This window comes from Anticarsia gemmatalis, chromosome 11 (genome assembly GCF_050436995.1).
Source record: "Anticarsia gemmatalis isolate Benzon Research Colony breed Stoneville strain chromosome 11, ilAntGemm2 primary, whole genome shotgun sequence".
Lineage (NCBI taxonomy): Eukaryota > Metazoa > Arthropoda > Insecta > Lepidoptera > Erebidae > Anticarsia > Anticarsia gemmatalis.
The window spans coordinates 6,556,760-6,571,317 of NC_134755.1; the positions used below are offsets into that span (position 1 = coordinate 6,556,760).

Consider the following 14,558-nt stretch of genomic DNA (forward strand, 5'->3'; position numbering starts at 1 on the left):
ATGCAATCGAACCCAATATTGGCTCATACGGCTGTGGGCGCGGTTATTGAATTTTTCAAATTCTATCCATTTAATAAAACCAAACACATTCCCGAAACAGTTTTCTGTTTGGAATCAAAGTTTTTTTGATTATTGCCAATTATTGCGGTCACAGCTAGGTGTGATACGTGATATTAAAAAAAATCTCGAATACCTTTGTACATACCAACATCTTATTTATGCTTACCTATTTCAAAAGTTCTGATTTGTTGTGAAGAGTTGTACATTGTTTATCTATATTTTATTTGAGCATGAAATATAGTGTCGAGACGCAAGAAGATCGGAGTGCTCGCTTTCTGTGCTAAGACAGGTTTAATCTCACGAGGGACAAATATTTGTTGCTGCAAGTTTGTGCATGTGATCTCTGAGGAATGGATTTCAGTGGAATCTTGTAGAAGTTATTGTTAGCCCATTTTGGGTCTGTTGTATTGAAGGGGACGCAGTTTTTAATGATGAGGTTTACTGTACTTCTAAATGTGGTTCCCAGTTTTACCCTTATGTGATTAAATTGCTTTCATAGGTCATTAGCGTTATGTTAGAAGCTGTAGTTAAGCTAGCTGTAAGATTTTTAACTTAACATAAAAACAAAGAATTCAAGATTAGAAGTAAACATAGACTGTTTAATTTTTAAAATAAATATTTTATTATTCTCAAATTACACGCGACCCGCTCGGGCCAGCTAGTAATTAATATAAAAGGGTGTCTAAATTCTGTAATTTATTACGCATTCTTAAAAATACTGGTCAATTGAGTCTTTTGTATTATAATGGTAGTCTTAATGTCTGTTTTCTTTGTTGGTTACGCCATAAAACTTGAGCTAATGGAGGCAATACTTAATGAAGAGTTCTTAATTAAGTAAGTGCGGAGGAAAACTGGCCAGACAAACTTACAAATGTATTTTACTTTAATTCTTAGTGTTGGGAAATAATTCTACATTTATTTTAATGTACTTTGTTTGTTTTGAGTCAACATAAACAAATGTTGTGGTAACACGTTTATTCTTATGATTACTCATTTTATGTAGGTACAGTTACTGTCCCACCGGTGGTCAAGGATTAGACCTTGAATGTTGGTACACTGGCTAAGTGCGGGTTGGCAACTCACTTAAATTAAAAATGTGTATGATTTCCTTATTTGTATTGCGCTTGGACAAATATTTTAAACGTCAAATATCACAATGTCCAATAGCAATCGTTAGTATATTAAAATGAGAAGTTCTGTCATGTGCAGGAACATCAAAATAACTTTAATTATTATTGATAGTTATTTTGATTCGTATATAAAAGTGGATTGTAAACTTGTTACAGGTGACTTTATTACTTTTCTAAACGTAAAGAAATCCGTGGTATTATTGTTTAAAATAAAAACATTTAAGCTGTCGGAAACTAAATGAACAAAACCATCATAGCAGTGTTATATAAAACCAAAGTGCTAAAGAACAAAATGACTTTATTTGTGAAAGTGTGAGTGAAATATGTTGCGATGGACTCCGAAATAGATATCCAGCTTTTTATAAACTGCACCCAGCAGATACTGGGACGACAGAAGTCTTGGGATCAGCTCAATGTTACCCAAATATTGGATCTTCTCCCCACGAGGATACTCGAGGACATCAATCTTAAGTAAGTATATTTAACAAAATGTTAATAACATAAATACGTACATACATAAAAATACGCCTTTCTCCACAGCCTGAGACCAAAGAACGCTGCTTGGCATGATCCTTACAAACTTTCCCTGGTCTTATTCACATCCATGCATCTTGTCATACAGGATCGCCGGTCAAAAAAATTTATTAATTCACGACATACATTTTTAAGAGGTGCTTAATAATATTACCATTTCTTTTTTACATTATGAACATGTTGATAGTAATTCTTCTTCGAAGAGAACCTTATCGGGCACTATGTAAAAAAAGTGAAATATGACGGCCAAAAGTAAATTAGGTAAACAGACACCTTAGACGACAATCAATGATATATCATAGTTTATAAACACCACCAAGCCAATAGTTGAATATAAATGATGTACTCGTGCACTTATTTATAAAGTCTATTTGCTGTGGTATGTCCCGATGGTATTTATCGATCGATCGGAACACCAAGCAACTTTGACATTTTATCCAACAATGTTTCTATGCTAAATATAGGCACGAGTTTCATATTACTGACAAACTCATTGATAGAGAACTCATAGTACCTTTTGAAAAGATGAGAAAGTTATTAGTTAAACTATTGATTGAATGCCTCTCATCGCTAGATTGACTAACTTTTTTGTATTTATTCATTTTGCCTGGGTCTGTAATATCAATTGGTTAGATTTTTATACTCTCTTATCAATAACTTATTTGTTGAAGTCTGTTGCCTTTATTAGGATATTTTATTTTATCTAGACTGGTAAACGACATAATGCAACTACGTATAGTTTGTCCCAAAAAAGCTCATTTTGAAAAATCTTAAATCATCAAAGAAAGCATTAAGTATAACGGTTGTATCCTAGCACAAATGAAATTATTAAGGAACATATCTATTTATTCACATTACCCGATGTCACAACCCTAAACTATCGTCATGTCTTAATTTTCATTACAAGTTGTCTACTGTAAATTTTCGTCACACAGAAATAAATGTCCAAATTTCGCGTCGTTGAAATATCTGAGAACTAAATTAGGTAGAGTCGTTAATTTTGGACCATGAAAACAAAAATAGGCACAAGCAAAAGTTAAAACATTCAAGCGTTTGTTGTGAATAATATTCATTGCTTCACTTATTTTTAAACAGGACAAACCGGACGTCCGCAAAGACCTCGAGAATTTCTTCAACTCCTGTACCTTTTGTAGAATAAAACTTTGTAAATAAAATAAAATTATGTGTTTACTACAACCCGGCTACGTGTTGTAGTATTTGAGTAAAGTTCAACAAGTGGCTTTAGTCCTAACTACATTTTCAGTAAGAGCTAATAAACTTTATTATAAAATGTGGGGGTGAATTCTGATCAAATGCATTCAAGATTTTTATAGATCCGATCCCTACAGATCTGCGATAGTGCATTCAACTTTTAAATTGATTTCAAAAGTTACTTGTAGTAAAAGTTTCTCTGATTTTTCATTACAGTGGCGCGTTGTCCAGATGTGACCGTCAGTTAAATTCTGGATTTATACATCCATAGTAATGTTATATGGATTTTTTTATTGCATTTTAGTGGTCAACCTAGTATCAAAGTGGTTCAAGCCGTTCGTAAAGCCTTTGACATGGCTTAACAACTGTTAAATGAATGGACAACTAATAAGATCCGACTTAGGAACCGACTTTTAATATTCGCTCTGCAGCACGGAAAGCCCAGTTTGAACATCACTAAGCGGTTACCCATCTATAATGCCAGCGTCAAGGACTACTTAACCTTTATATCGTATACCGACCGGTGAGCGCAACAGGCTATAGGCGCCTATGATGCTAATTGTTCAGTCCGTTACTAGAACTAGCTACGAAATTGTTAATTTGACAAACTTTTCCTAGGAATTCCGTTTGTTAAGAATCCAAACTATATGCATACATTTGTGTGAAATTAGGCGATATGAATTCTATTTTCCATTGTGAAGCGGTAGAAGGAAATTGGATTATGTCCATTAGATTCAAAGTGGCGGAAATAGTAGGTGCCTAAGCTCCGAGGTGTTCTATTGTTCTGCCAAAAGGCATAGAACATTTTCATTTAACTCAAACTGTAATTCGAGGGTTGATTAATACCAAAATGCTTTACAAGCCGCAAACTCATATTATTTGCGTTGAATTGTTAAAATCATAAGCCATCCGTAGTGTAGTGGTTATCAATATATGGCCACCACACGCCGCTATCCCTGCGTGTGGATATCGTTGCTTTGATTTTCACACGAAATAACCAATCATTTACTTCGTGTGAAAATCACGAAATAAATACTGAAATGTGATCCACAAATTTGTTTCGGCTAGGAATACCAAAGCAAAAAAAAAAACTCTTCGTAATGCTAATATATTTATTCTTGGTCCGTTACAAAAACAACAGAGATTAGAGACGTATTATTAATAATTACATAAATGTGGCATTAATCATACAAGTTTTAATATTACAGTTTTATTAATAAGATATACGTTAACGTAAAATGTATTATTCACACAAGAATATTTACAAGTTACAAATATATTGAAACTAAATCATATTATCTAATATATACAAAATTTAAAGTATAAAAAAAAGAAAGGGAGTTTCTGAGCGTCAAGCGTAGATTTATGTATGGGCGATTTTACTCTCTTCAAGGGGTCGGTCAGGGCATTCATATACCATGGGTAATGGGTATCGGTTACATTTAGAAGGGCTCATAAGGGCCTATGTTTTGTTTGAACGAGCACCATAAAATAAAAATATGTAATATTGTTACACATAAAATATTTTTATATGGGTTTATTTTCAAAACTATTTCCATGTTTTCCCGCCTTGTTAGTGATTGCGTGACGTTGAAACAAATGTTGTCATTATTTTTCGGAAGAATTAACCTAACAAGTATTCATAAAAAATAGTTGAATGTACCCTTATTTTCACACGTGACTAACTCACGTTATGTTTACAAAACATAAGGCGTTCCAAGCCAGCATTAGATTAAGTACCCGGTAGTATTTGGTAAAATTGAAAAAATACTTATTTTTCCTCGCTAAAACTGTTGCTGCTATTTAGTGAGTGGTTTTATACTAATCTATGATTGCATACCAGAATATTTTGTAAGTATTTTCATGAATGCGTCCCACTAGTCGTAACCCTTTATTTTGGTAAATGGTCGTCTCGTTAAGTATGCCTCCTAACTTTAGACTTCAATTTCGTATTCTCATAGATCTTATTCGTGAATTTATAGTTCCTCTAGTAATCGAAAGCTCGTTGAAGCTCCTTCAGTTTCAAGTTCAGCCCACAGGCCGCAGGTATAATAGAGTTACGTAATCCATATTGAAACTTTAGCTATCCCATCAACCACCATGACTTGTATAAGTAACTGTGGTTACACCCGGATATTAATACTGATTGATTTTGTATTAACTTCTAAATGTCACGAGTGAAAATATGTTTACATCGTCACATTTTAAAAGTATTTTTTTTTGTATGAAAGTATCCATTTGATTATTGATTTTAGACGACAATAGATACATAGTGATTATTATTATATAAGTTACCTAAATATAGATTTGAAGTAAATAACAGTTATATATTTACTTAAATACATACTTAACGTAAATGTGAATGTGATCGTGTATGCATATTTCTAGTTTTGGGTGCATGACCATTCTTTTTTTTTATGTATGTTTGTCAGTTACTTGTTTACTTACAACTCTGCTCAGTGTGGAATCAACCGTGAGTGAGTTGTCCAATTATATTTATTTTTATTTATGTATGTATTTAAGTACCTACTAACAAAACCAAAAGGTCGGAAAACTACCATAAATATTTTTATGCAAATCATAAGATTCATATTGTTTTGAATTAAATATGTAGGGCCGTTATTCAGACAGGGTTTTGTTTACTTCAGTTTTAAGTACATGAAGCCTAAGCATACAAAAACAAATTTAGCAATATGGAACATTAAACAATATTAGGTTTCTGACTCGGCTTTCATATAAAGCAATGGCCTTATGTTTTTATACCTGAATAGATAAGAAATAGAGCATCTTATTAGTTTTCAGCGACGACTATGATTCGTATCATGGATATGGATGAATTAATTCGTAGTCATTGTTGCTTGTTTAATCTTTTCGATAATCTTGTTTATTAATCGTGATTTTAGAAAATTGCTGTGTTATTATGTCTGTTTGGCATTGTATTGATAGAATTCAATATTTTTATAACATGTCTATTTAGAAAGGGGTATAAAATAAAGAGGACTTAGTTTTAAGTTTGTGATATAAAAACAATACCTACTTACAATTTCGGCTACAGTAGGTATTGAACAAATTGATAGTGTAAATGGACAAAAGAAACTCTTTGCCTCAAAAATGTACATTAACGATCTCCGTCTTTGACTATCATAGGAGCGCGTCGACAATCGTTTTAAAAAAGAAATTTAAGGAAGGTCACTGACCTCTTCCTTCTATTAAGGCGTTGAAACATAAACTACAAGGAATTGTTGAAGGCTCGACTATCTCCGAAATGTTCTATAAAAATAAGACGGCTCATTGTTGGGCTCCCTTGGGAAATAATTATTTTAGCTTCTTGTTTATTGCTTGTATTAATTTTCCGCGCCATTTTGCGATTATTTCCCTTGCTCTTTTGATTTTAGGCTAGAATAAACACGGATGAAGTATCTGCTTAATCTGCTTTTATGCGTAAAATGTAATTACATTTGATTGCTTTAATCAACTTCGGTACTTTTGGGAATAAGTGTCTACCTGAATTGCTACATCTAGTTTGCCGTGAATAAATTTTCCGAAGAATTAAGCATATTATAAAAAAAATAATATATTTATGTTCTTTGGTATCTGCCGTCTGCTCCGTCTGCTGCGTCCGCTGGTCTGAAAAACGCCTGATATTATGAGTGTATGAATGTATGTAATATATTAATCAGTGGTGTTTGAAATAAGGGTACTATCGTGATTTGATTGAGTTTCCATTTGGTTGATTTGCGAAAACAATTATGAAGGCAAGATAGGAAACTGCGGTTTGTGATTATTTACGGCCGAATGATTTTCATATGCACTGGTGGTTGATCCTTGTGCTTGCTATTATTATACTGTATCTGTGTTAACGTATTATTTATGTCTTTACGATGATAAATAGCGTAGCAATAAAAATACCATTACATAACTAGAAAAAAAGTCTTGAATTCGCCAATACTCCATAGGCATTAGGTAAAACCATCAGGGGTTATGGAAAAAACGTCATGCAAAATGATGATAAAAAAAACATTTTTTTTCCCAGTAGTAGCTAGATACATTCATTATTAGTGAAACCTGCTTTTTGTAGAAAACAACTTGTTTTGGCCAACAATAGTATAACTTCATTATGCAAATACTTAAATAGCTAACCACTGTAACCGTTTTCAGTAATAGACCGACTTCATTAAAGATGCGACGTAGTTTGTCACAGAATTTCCTAGAAACTTACAATCAAATGCGTCCAGTCGCGCGTCACCAAAATCTGCAGCGTACCAGTTGCACGATGCGTTTCCACGAAGTCTCATTTACTTGTCCTCCGTACTGGGATAGGACTGCGTTGTGCAAAGTTTACTCATATGTATGAGTCCTAACCACGGATATCCGATATCCGTGTTCCTAACGCATTGCAAAGCACGTTTCACGCCTGAACATCTTATTTACGGAAGAACGAAACACGTGTTTTCATTATTAGACTTTGCAATATTGTGTTCTTAGCACGCTATATTAGTACTAGTATTCCCAATTTTTCTTGCGGGCTAGCAAACTCCCCAACCCTCACTTGGACAGCGTGGTGGACTCAAAGCCTAAAACAAAGCCTATCAAGTAAACTCGGAGATGGACAACCAGCAGATCCCTTGCCAGTCACTGGTGAAAAAAAGGAATAATCAAAATATTTATAATTTAACAACCAAACTAAACGGTATTGTTAAAACTAACAATAATATACAAACAATTGATTCAGTTTTCAGGTACGGATTTATTGAAACAGTCACGTGCCGTATGCTATAATGACATTCAAAATCATAAAGAGTTTAAAAATACATTTGCAAATTTAAATAGATATGTTTGTCATATGAAATGTCTTTTCACGTTATGAATACATGTACCGGAATAAAGGAAAAGGAAGAATTAAAATAATTTTCTATGAATTACCGTATATGTATGTCTAATAATACAGTAAGGTAAAAATAAACACGAGACCGAAATCCGAATATAGATTACTTACGTTGTCTTATACAGACTATACATCATATATACATTCCCTTGTCGAAATATATGATGTCGTAGAAGATCCCGCGGGGATTTACTCTTTCTCCTATGAAATATGAATTAAATAGAATACAATACAAAAATACCGATCCGTTGTTGACAAAATTTTACTTCAATGACGTCAAGACGTAGGCTGTTAAAGGTCAGACTTATTTTTTAAATTGTGACTTACCTGAGTTTAAATATTAACAGTTATTATTAGATCGCAACGGATTTTAAACGCGATTGAAATTAAAGGTATACCTTATTTGTTTACCCGACGTTTCGATCGAATTGCGTCGTCTGTGCTTCATCATGGGCTAAACACAACAATTGTTTTAATTTTCACAATACATAAAAACTTAAACCGAGTTAAAAAGCTTTCTAGTTGCATTGGTAAAATTAGAAAAACATATCTTCGACATTTTGATGAATGAAAAACTATGTATTAGGTATTGGTTTTATTACGAACGCTGTTGACGGTTGACATGTAATTTGCTCGCTAGAAGGAAAATTCATTGTGGTTGCTACCAGTGATTAGATAAAGGAAGGCAAGTCCCTCTCACCCACCGTGTTGTTGTACCCACATCCAATCTTGCAATGCGGTGGGACGCACGACATTTGACAAAAGCTACAAACGTATAGACAGACAGGCCGTCCTCGTCTTCCTTCTCTAGTGGTTGTATTAGTACGTTCACACACCGGGCTTATTTTATGGCACGTGCAAGCTCGTATATTTGTTCTTACAACGCAAGTGTACCGCGTATGCAAGCGCGAATTCTCCACGTTACGTCAAGTGATACAAGTGTATGCGGGACTATACATTATATAAACATGTGATGAGATTAGCATATGCCGCCAGAGAGATATATGAGGGAACGAAATCCTGCACACTGAAAACGCTCTAACGCTGTCAGAATCCAATTCCTTTAAATTACTCAACCAAAAGATGTTTTCATACATAATATCACGCATGTTATACCCGAAGGTGTAGGATGGTGTTTGTTATGGTGTAGTATGAAATACACCCGCGATTCCTTATTAACATTGTTACTTCCACGTAATAAGGGGCGAGTCTATTGACATTTTGCTGGCACATTACCCAACTCCAGGGTACCATTAAAATATTCTAATATAAATTAGAAAAAAATGACCAGTAGTAAAGTTTCCGATCCGGGAATCGAATCAAAGACCTCATGATCAGCAGTCGGTTTTTAGTTAATTAAGTTAGTTATCACCAAGATAAAAGAAAAATATTAAACATTAGCCAGCGTCTTTCAAGGTTACGTGGAATATTGTGGAAGTAGAACATGAGTCTTGGTTGTAAGTGTAACTATGTTCAGTCAGACTAATGAGTTGCGAAGTTAACTTGTATCGAGCGAATTGCCCTCTAACATGCTTTCAACTTGATCAAACATATGTCCGGGATCAGATGCCTAATTCTGTCGAGAGCGTTGTATTTTATACTTTATTTTTGGGGTATTCCGTAGTGCTTCCCGTAGTTAGTTCCTTACCTTTTTTGTGAAGAAAATAAAGTGGGAGAGTTACCTATTTGGGAAAAATTCGTTTACTACTTAAGTGGTTGAGAGAGCAGAATAAATGTAACTCCAAGGTTTTTTTATTAATGCAATTTAATAAGTATGTAATGTATAGGTTCACATATATATAACTGTGTATTTAACATAAAAAATATACGAAATATTATGTAGATGAAAATCTTTTCGTTAAAAGCAGCGATTTTTTATTTAAATCGTCAAACAAAATAAAATAAAAAAATAATGTAACCCATTAATGTCCCACTGCTGGGCAAGGGTCTCCTCCCGTAATGAGGGAGGGTTTAGGCCCTGAGTCCACCACACTGGCCAAGTGCGGGTTGGGGACTTAAACAAAATACATATACTAAATCCATATACATACTTATATTGCTATACAAGTTGTAAGACTACGATCTACGAGTTCTTAGTTTGTTTCTTTTAAAAGTTTCACTTCCCGTTCGTTTTCTCATAGCTCTCATAATACCACGTAATACAACCACAAAGTAGGTACAAGATGTACAGAATTATTTAAACCATTTCTTAGCCTTGAATATGGGTATTAATAGATGTAACACTTGATTTGATTGTCAATATTAATATAACGTGGAAATGTCACAAAAGGTCAACGGGGCTACGTAATAAAATAATAAAAAAGTGCCACATACGCGATGTGGTTCATCAAAATACATTACTAGGGGTCAACAGTTTCCTTCAAAAGAATTATGTTCACATAAAACGGTAATAAAATGTACAAAAGAGCAGTGAATTGGAGGGTGCTGACTCAATCGCTCGCAGGTAATGAAATCTGACCCCCGTTTGTTCCTTTTCAATTGGCACCTTATCATGTTTACTGAAGTCAATTTACAACGTTCGCCAAACATTGTTTTGCACACATTATTCTCTGTTTGGTTGATTGTAAAAGAAAATTAACGTAATCGACCTTTCACTTCCGAGTTGTTAGAAATTCACATGTTTAATCGAAACCCTTTTTATGTTGTCGGTATAAATACGTAGTGTCATCGTTCACGTTATAAATAGTGTCTTATAAAACCCACGCCAAACAGTCTCAGTTTAGATTTAGAAACTCTTAAAAAGAGTTACTGGCAGTGCTTTATTTAATTATTTGTTTTATAAGTCAAAGGTTTCAATGTTAATCGTTTAAACCAATTGTGATCTGGCGTAATCTAGTTGTTCTTCACAAAACTTCGCAGGTATCAAACTTAATCCGGACTCACCTTTAAAACGTTTACAAATTCAATTACGAGTTGTCAACGTATTTTTGTGTAACTTTGTTTAATTAATGCCAGCGCAATCTTGAAACTTTGAGATTGTTTATGATGGTATTCCGAACTCGCAACATTTTCTTTATTACGGAGAGTATTTTAAAAGTTTAATTTGATTTGTAGGCTGTTAACTTCCCGATATCTTTTTTGGAACTCGAATCTAATAAAGAAGATGAGCTTTGGTCATCAATCATTTTAACAACTTCACGTCTGTGTCGAGGCGTGCAGATTTGCAGATATTACTTACTGCTATATGGCTTCTATCCCGCAAAGTTTTGGTACGTTTTTATGATTTATATGTTCAACAAAACCATGCCAATGAGTGCAGTTTCAAACCTTTAGCCGATGAAACTACCATCACTAACTACAATAAAGCAATAACTTATTTTTATGTTGAAATGTTGTATAAATAGCAATTTGGCAGTGCTCGCTAAAAACACGGCCGTTATTTTACATCAAATGGATTGTAAAATACCAAAAAGTAGTGAAGAGACCTAATGTAAATTCCGAGAAAACAATATCTCTCTTATTGCAAGCATACCGCATACAATAAATTCCTTCTCTATGTACGTGCGTATAAAATAACTATTCCCATTTGTTTGCATGAATGTAGCGAGAGGAAAGCACATCTTACGCTCAGTTATGCAACAACGCGGTTACGTCAAAGGTAAATGAGATTCAGTAGGTAGGTACGAATAACAAATAGTTACCTAGGTAGGTGACACCATAAAACAAGGGTGTAGTCTCGATAAAATCAAATTACATGAGCTAATTGTTTTTATGGGACGCGTAACGGCGTAGCGTCGTACTACGAGCATGTAGCTACGTAGCACTCTTTCGTAGCACGTGTATGTGTGTTACGTAGCGGACGCGTTTGGTACAGTCACTTTACATGTACTAATTAAAATCATTTACTAATTTTGTTTAAATTATTTATTTTATTAGTAACGGATTTTGTCCAAGACAACCCATTGGAAAGGCAACCCATTTTTCTCCTTCCCCTTGAGACGAACTTTAAGAATCTCAATATATCCATGATTATTTGATGGTGCTTTTAATATTAATTAATATTTTTGTATATTTTTGTTTCAGAATTACTCTTAGCAACTGCATGGGACTCGGAGAGAGGCCTTTTAGTCCGCCATGGTGGGGTCAACTGGCTTGGTTCATGATCTTTGCCATCATGCTGCTTCTCGCAGTTGTGGGAAACACATTAGTTATATGGATTGTCTTAGGTAAGTTACTTACAGTATACTATTTTTTTGTATCTTTGTCATAAAGGTTTCGACTTATATGTCTATAACCTATTGCCGTAAGCAATTCAGATATCTGCAGACGCAATGGTAATAATTAGTACTTTCTTCAGTCTCCAAAAACATTATTGTCTCACTCAAAGTCCTTTTGTTCAGACATGATACCAATTTATTCAATCAGATTTGTCGGCAAATCAACCACAAACAAAGTTTAAAACATTTTACGCATGACAAATGGACGTATAATATCTTTCAATTTTATCAAAGCAGTTGCCTTGTATTTGTTGTTTGTAACTTGATTCAACTTAACGACATTTTCCGATCATCGACCTCAGTGTCAGTCAACACCAAACGATCTTAGAGGTTTAACATAATTAGATCCACAACTGACAGGCAGATTGGCGTCTCAATAGGGCATTAGAGTCGGGCCGATGTCCTAAAATCTTTTTACAGTATAAATATAGAGTAAATACTTAAACCTAAATTGTTTGTTTTTAATGAAATATAGTATACCTACTAGCTTCTCTTCAATATACCATGATTTACTGAAGATTCTACTAGCGTCGCTTGGATACGGCAATTTTAATAAATATACTACATGTTTATTTATGCACATACATTACATCATGCTCGCGCCTATTACTTATGGGGTGGCAGGGATCAATGAAGTATCTTATGTGTATTTAAAAAAATAAAATAACGCAAGTTTTATTTATTCATTTTTGGAAATGCTACATCAGTAGTATAATAATATTAAAAACCAATCAAGGCTTAACTTTGAAAAGAATGTTACTTATATAATTGTTAGTTTTACCATACAGTGCTATCAGTAAAATAATTGTGCTAGTTTAGTAACATTGGGTTGTTTTTTTCAGAATACGCTTAATGATTCCAGAAATTATTTCATACGTATACAAATTCATAATTTTATTCTCCCATTAGAACTAAGATAACGATGTTTCTATACTAGAACATTTTAATTACTTTGAAGCAAAAGACGCTACGGTCTAACGAGACTGTGATATTGACATTAGAGCACTGAAGCGTCAAAGCGTCGAGCTCAATACACTAGTTTGCGGTGTTAATCTCCTCTGACTATTTCTAGCATGTAATAAAACTTCATCGTATGTCGCTCACTTATATTATAAATGCTAATGTTTCTGACTTAATCACGGCAAAATAACTGGACGGATTTTGACGATGATAAATAATAGCTTATAACTTTGATTAACACGTACGTTGCTGTTTAAATAAATATGTTTTACCTATGACTTTCCCACTTCTGAGCAAGGGTCTCCTCCCGTAGTTTGAGTTACCACACCAGCTAAGTCTGGGTTGGTAGCTTTGCGTACCTTCAAGAACAGATTTAAAGAACTCTTAGACTTACCTCTAGAAATCTTTTCAGGCGGACGAAGCCGCATGCAAATCCCTATTTCTAATTATAACTTTCCTCAAATTGAAATGCAATTACATTTAGTTCAATACTCAAAATCTATTTAAATTGACGTTCTTTAAATTCTATAGAACTCTAATCATGTTTACAATTATCTATTTAGAATCTGGATTCCTTTGAAATGCTTATTTTGTTTGGGTTTCTAAGAGATTAAACTTATATTGAAGTTAACACAGGCTAAGTAATAATTGCAGTCTAAATCAATTGGAATACTGAGTTTATTTGTTGTTGCATTCCCTTTGAAGCAGCGTGCTTCTATTAAATTATGTTCAGTAAAAGCTAATATTAATAGTCAATCAAATTATAGATAAGTTTTAAATATAAATAAACTCCCATTGTACTCATAGACTAGATTAGGGGCTACTTTGAATGTCAATGACCGCACGGTTATATTAGGAGACTAGCAAGGTTTTATATTTACTTAATATGTTATACATCATTGTTTATCATCTCTCTCAAACATGATTGATACAATAACGTATGAAAAGAATACTTTATGTCAATCATAATTTGTCATACTCGTTTGCTAATTTCAATGCGAAAAACAATGGCTACATTTTCAATATCATATTATTTTTATTCTTCGCAAAAGAGTTTTTATGATGAAGATTATTAAAGCTTTTACTGTATATAAAGTGAAATTGTATAGCTACTGAGATAAATCACAATAGGTTCAAGGGATTTCGTATTTCATCGTCCTTTCTCATTGTGTATTCAGTGTCAGTTGGCTATCGATGATCAGAATTTTACTTTATTTACGTTAGAAATGTCGGCAAGAATATTAAAATGTATTCCTCGGAACTTTTCCAATACAAATTGCACAGAGTTGGGAAAGCTCTTGCTCTAAAGAACTGTGGTAAAAGTTGATGAAATAATTTGTTGGGAGTTTTAATTTTGTGTAATTTATTGGTTGTAAAAAATATCCAAGCGGTCAACATACTTTAGTAGTCACAATAGCTTTTTGGAATCGTTTAAGAGCGTTTAATTGACTGTACTTATGTCTCGAAATATTTATTTTCAGTTTCAAATTTATTGAGTGTTGATTTAATACTGTTAAAGTCAATATTAGTATTGCTTAG

General features: G+C 33.6%; 1 protein-coding gene across 1 annotated transcript in view; it reads left to right on the forward strand.

The window, feature by feature from the left end:
* The first annotated feature begins 1,352 nt into the window (after positions 1-1,352).
* The window catches only part of LOC142976732 (tachykinin-like peptides receptor 86C), an 84,129-nt gene continuing 70,923 nt past the window's right edge, over positions 1,353-14,558 (forward strand). The window contains exons 1-2 of the mRNA XM_076120258.1: positions 1,353-1,661; positions 11,866-12,008. Of these exons, the coding sequence (XP_075976373.1) occupies positions 1,522-1,661; positions 11,866-12,008 (283 nt within the window). The 5' untranslated portion in view covers positions 1,353-1,521. The remainder of the gene's footprint in view (positions 1,662-11,865; positions 12,009-14,558) is intronic.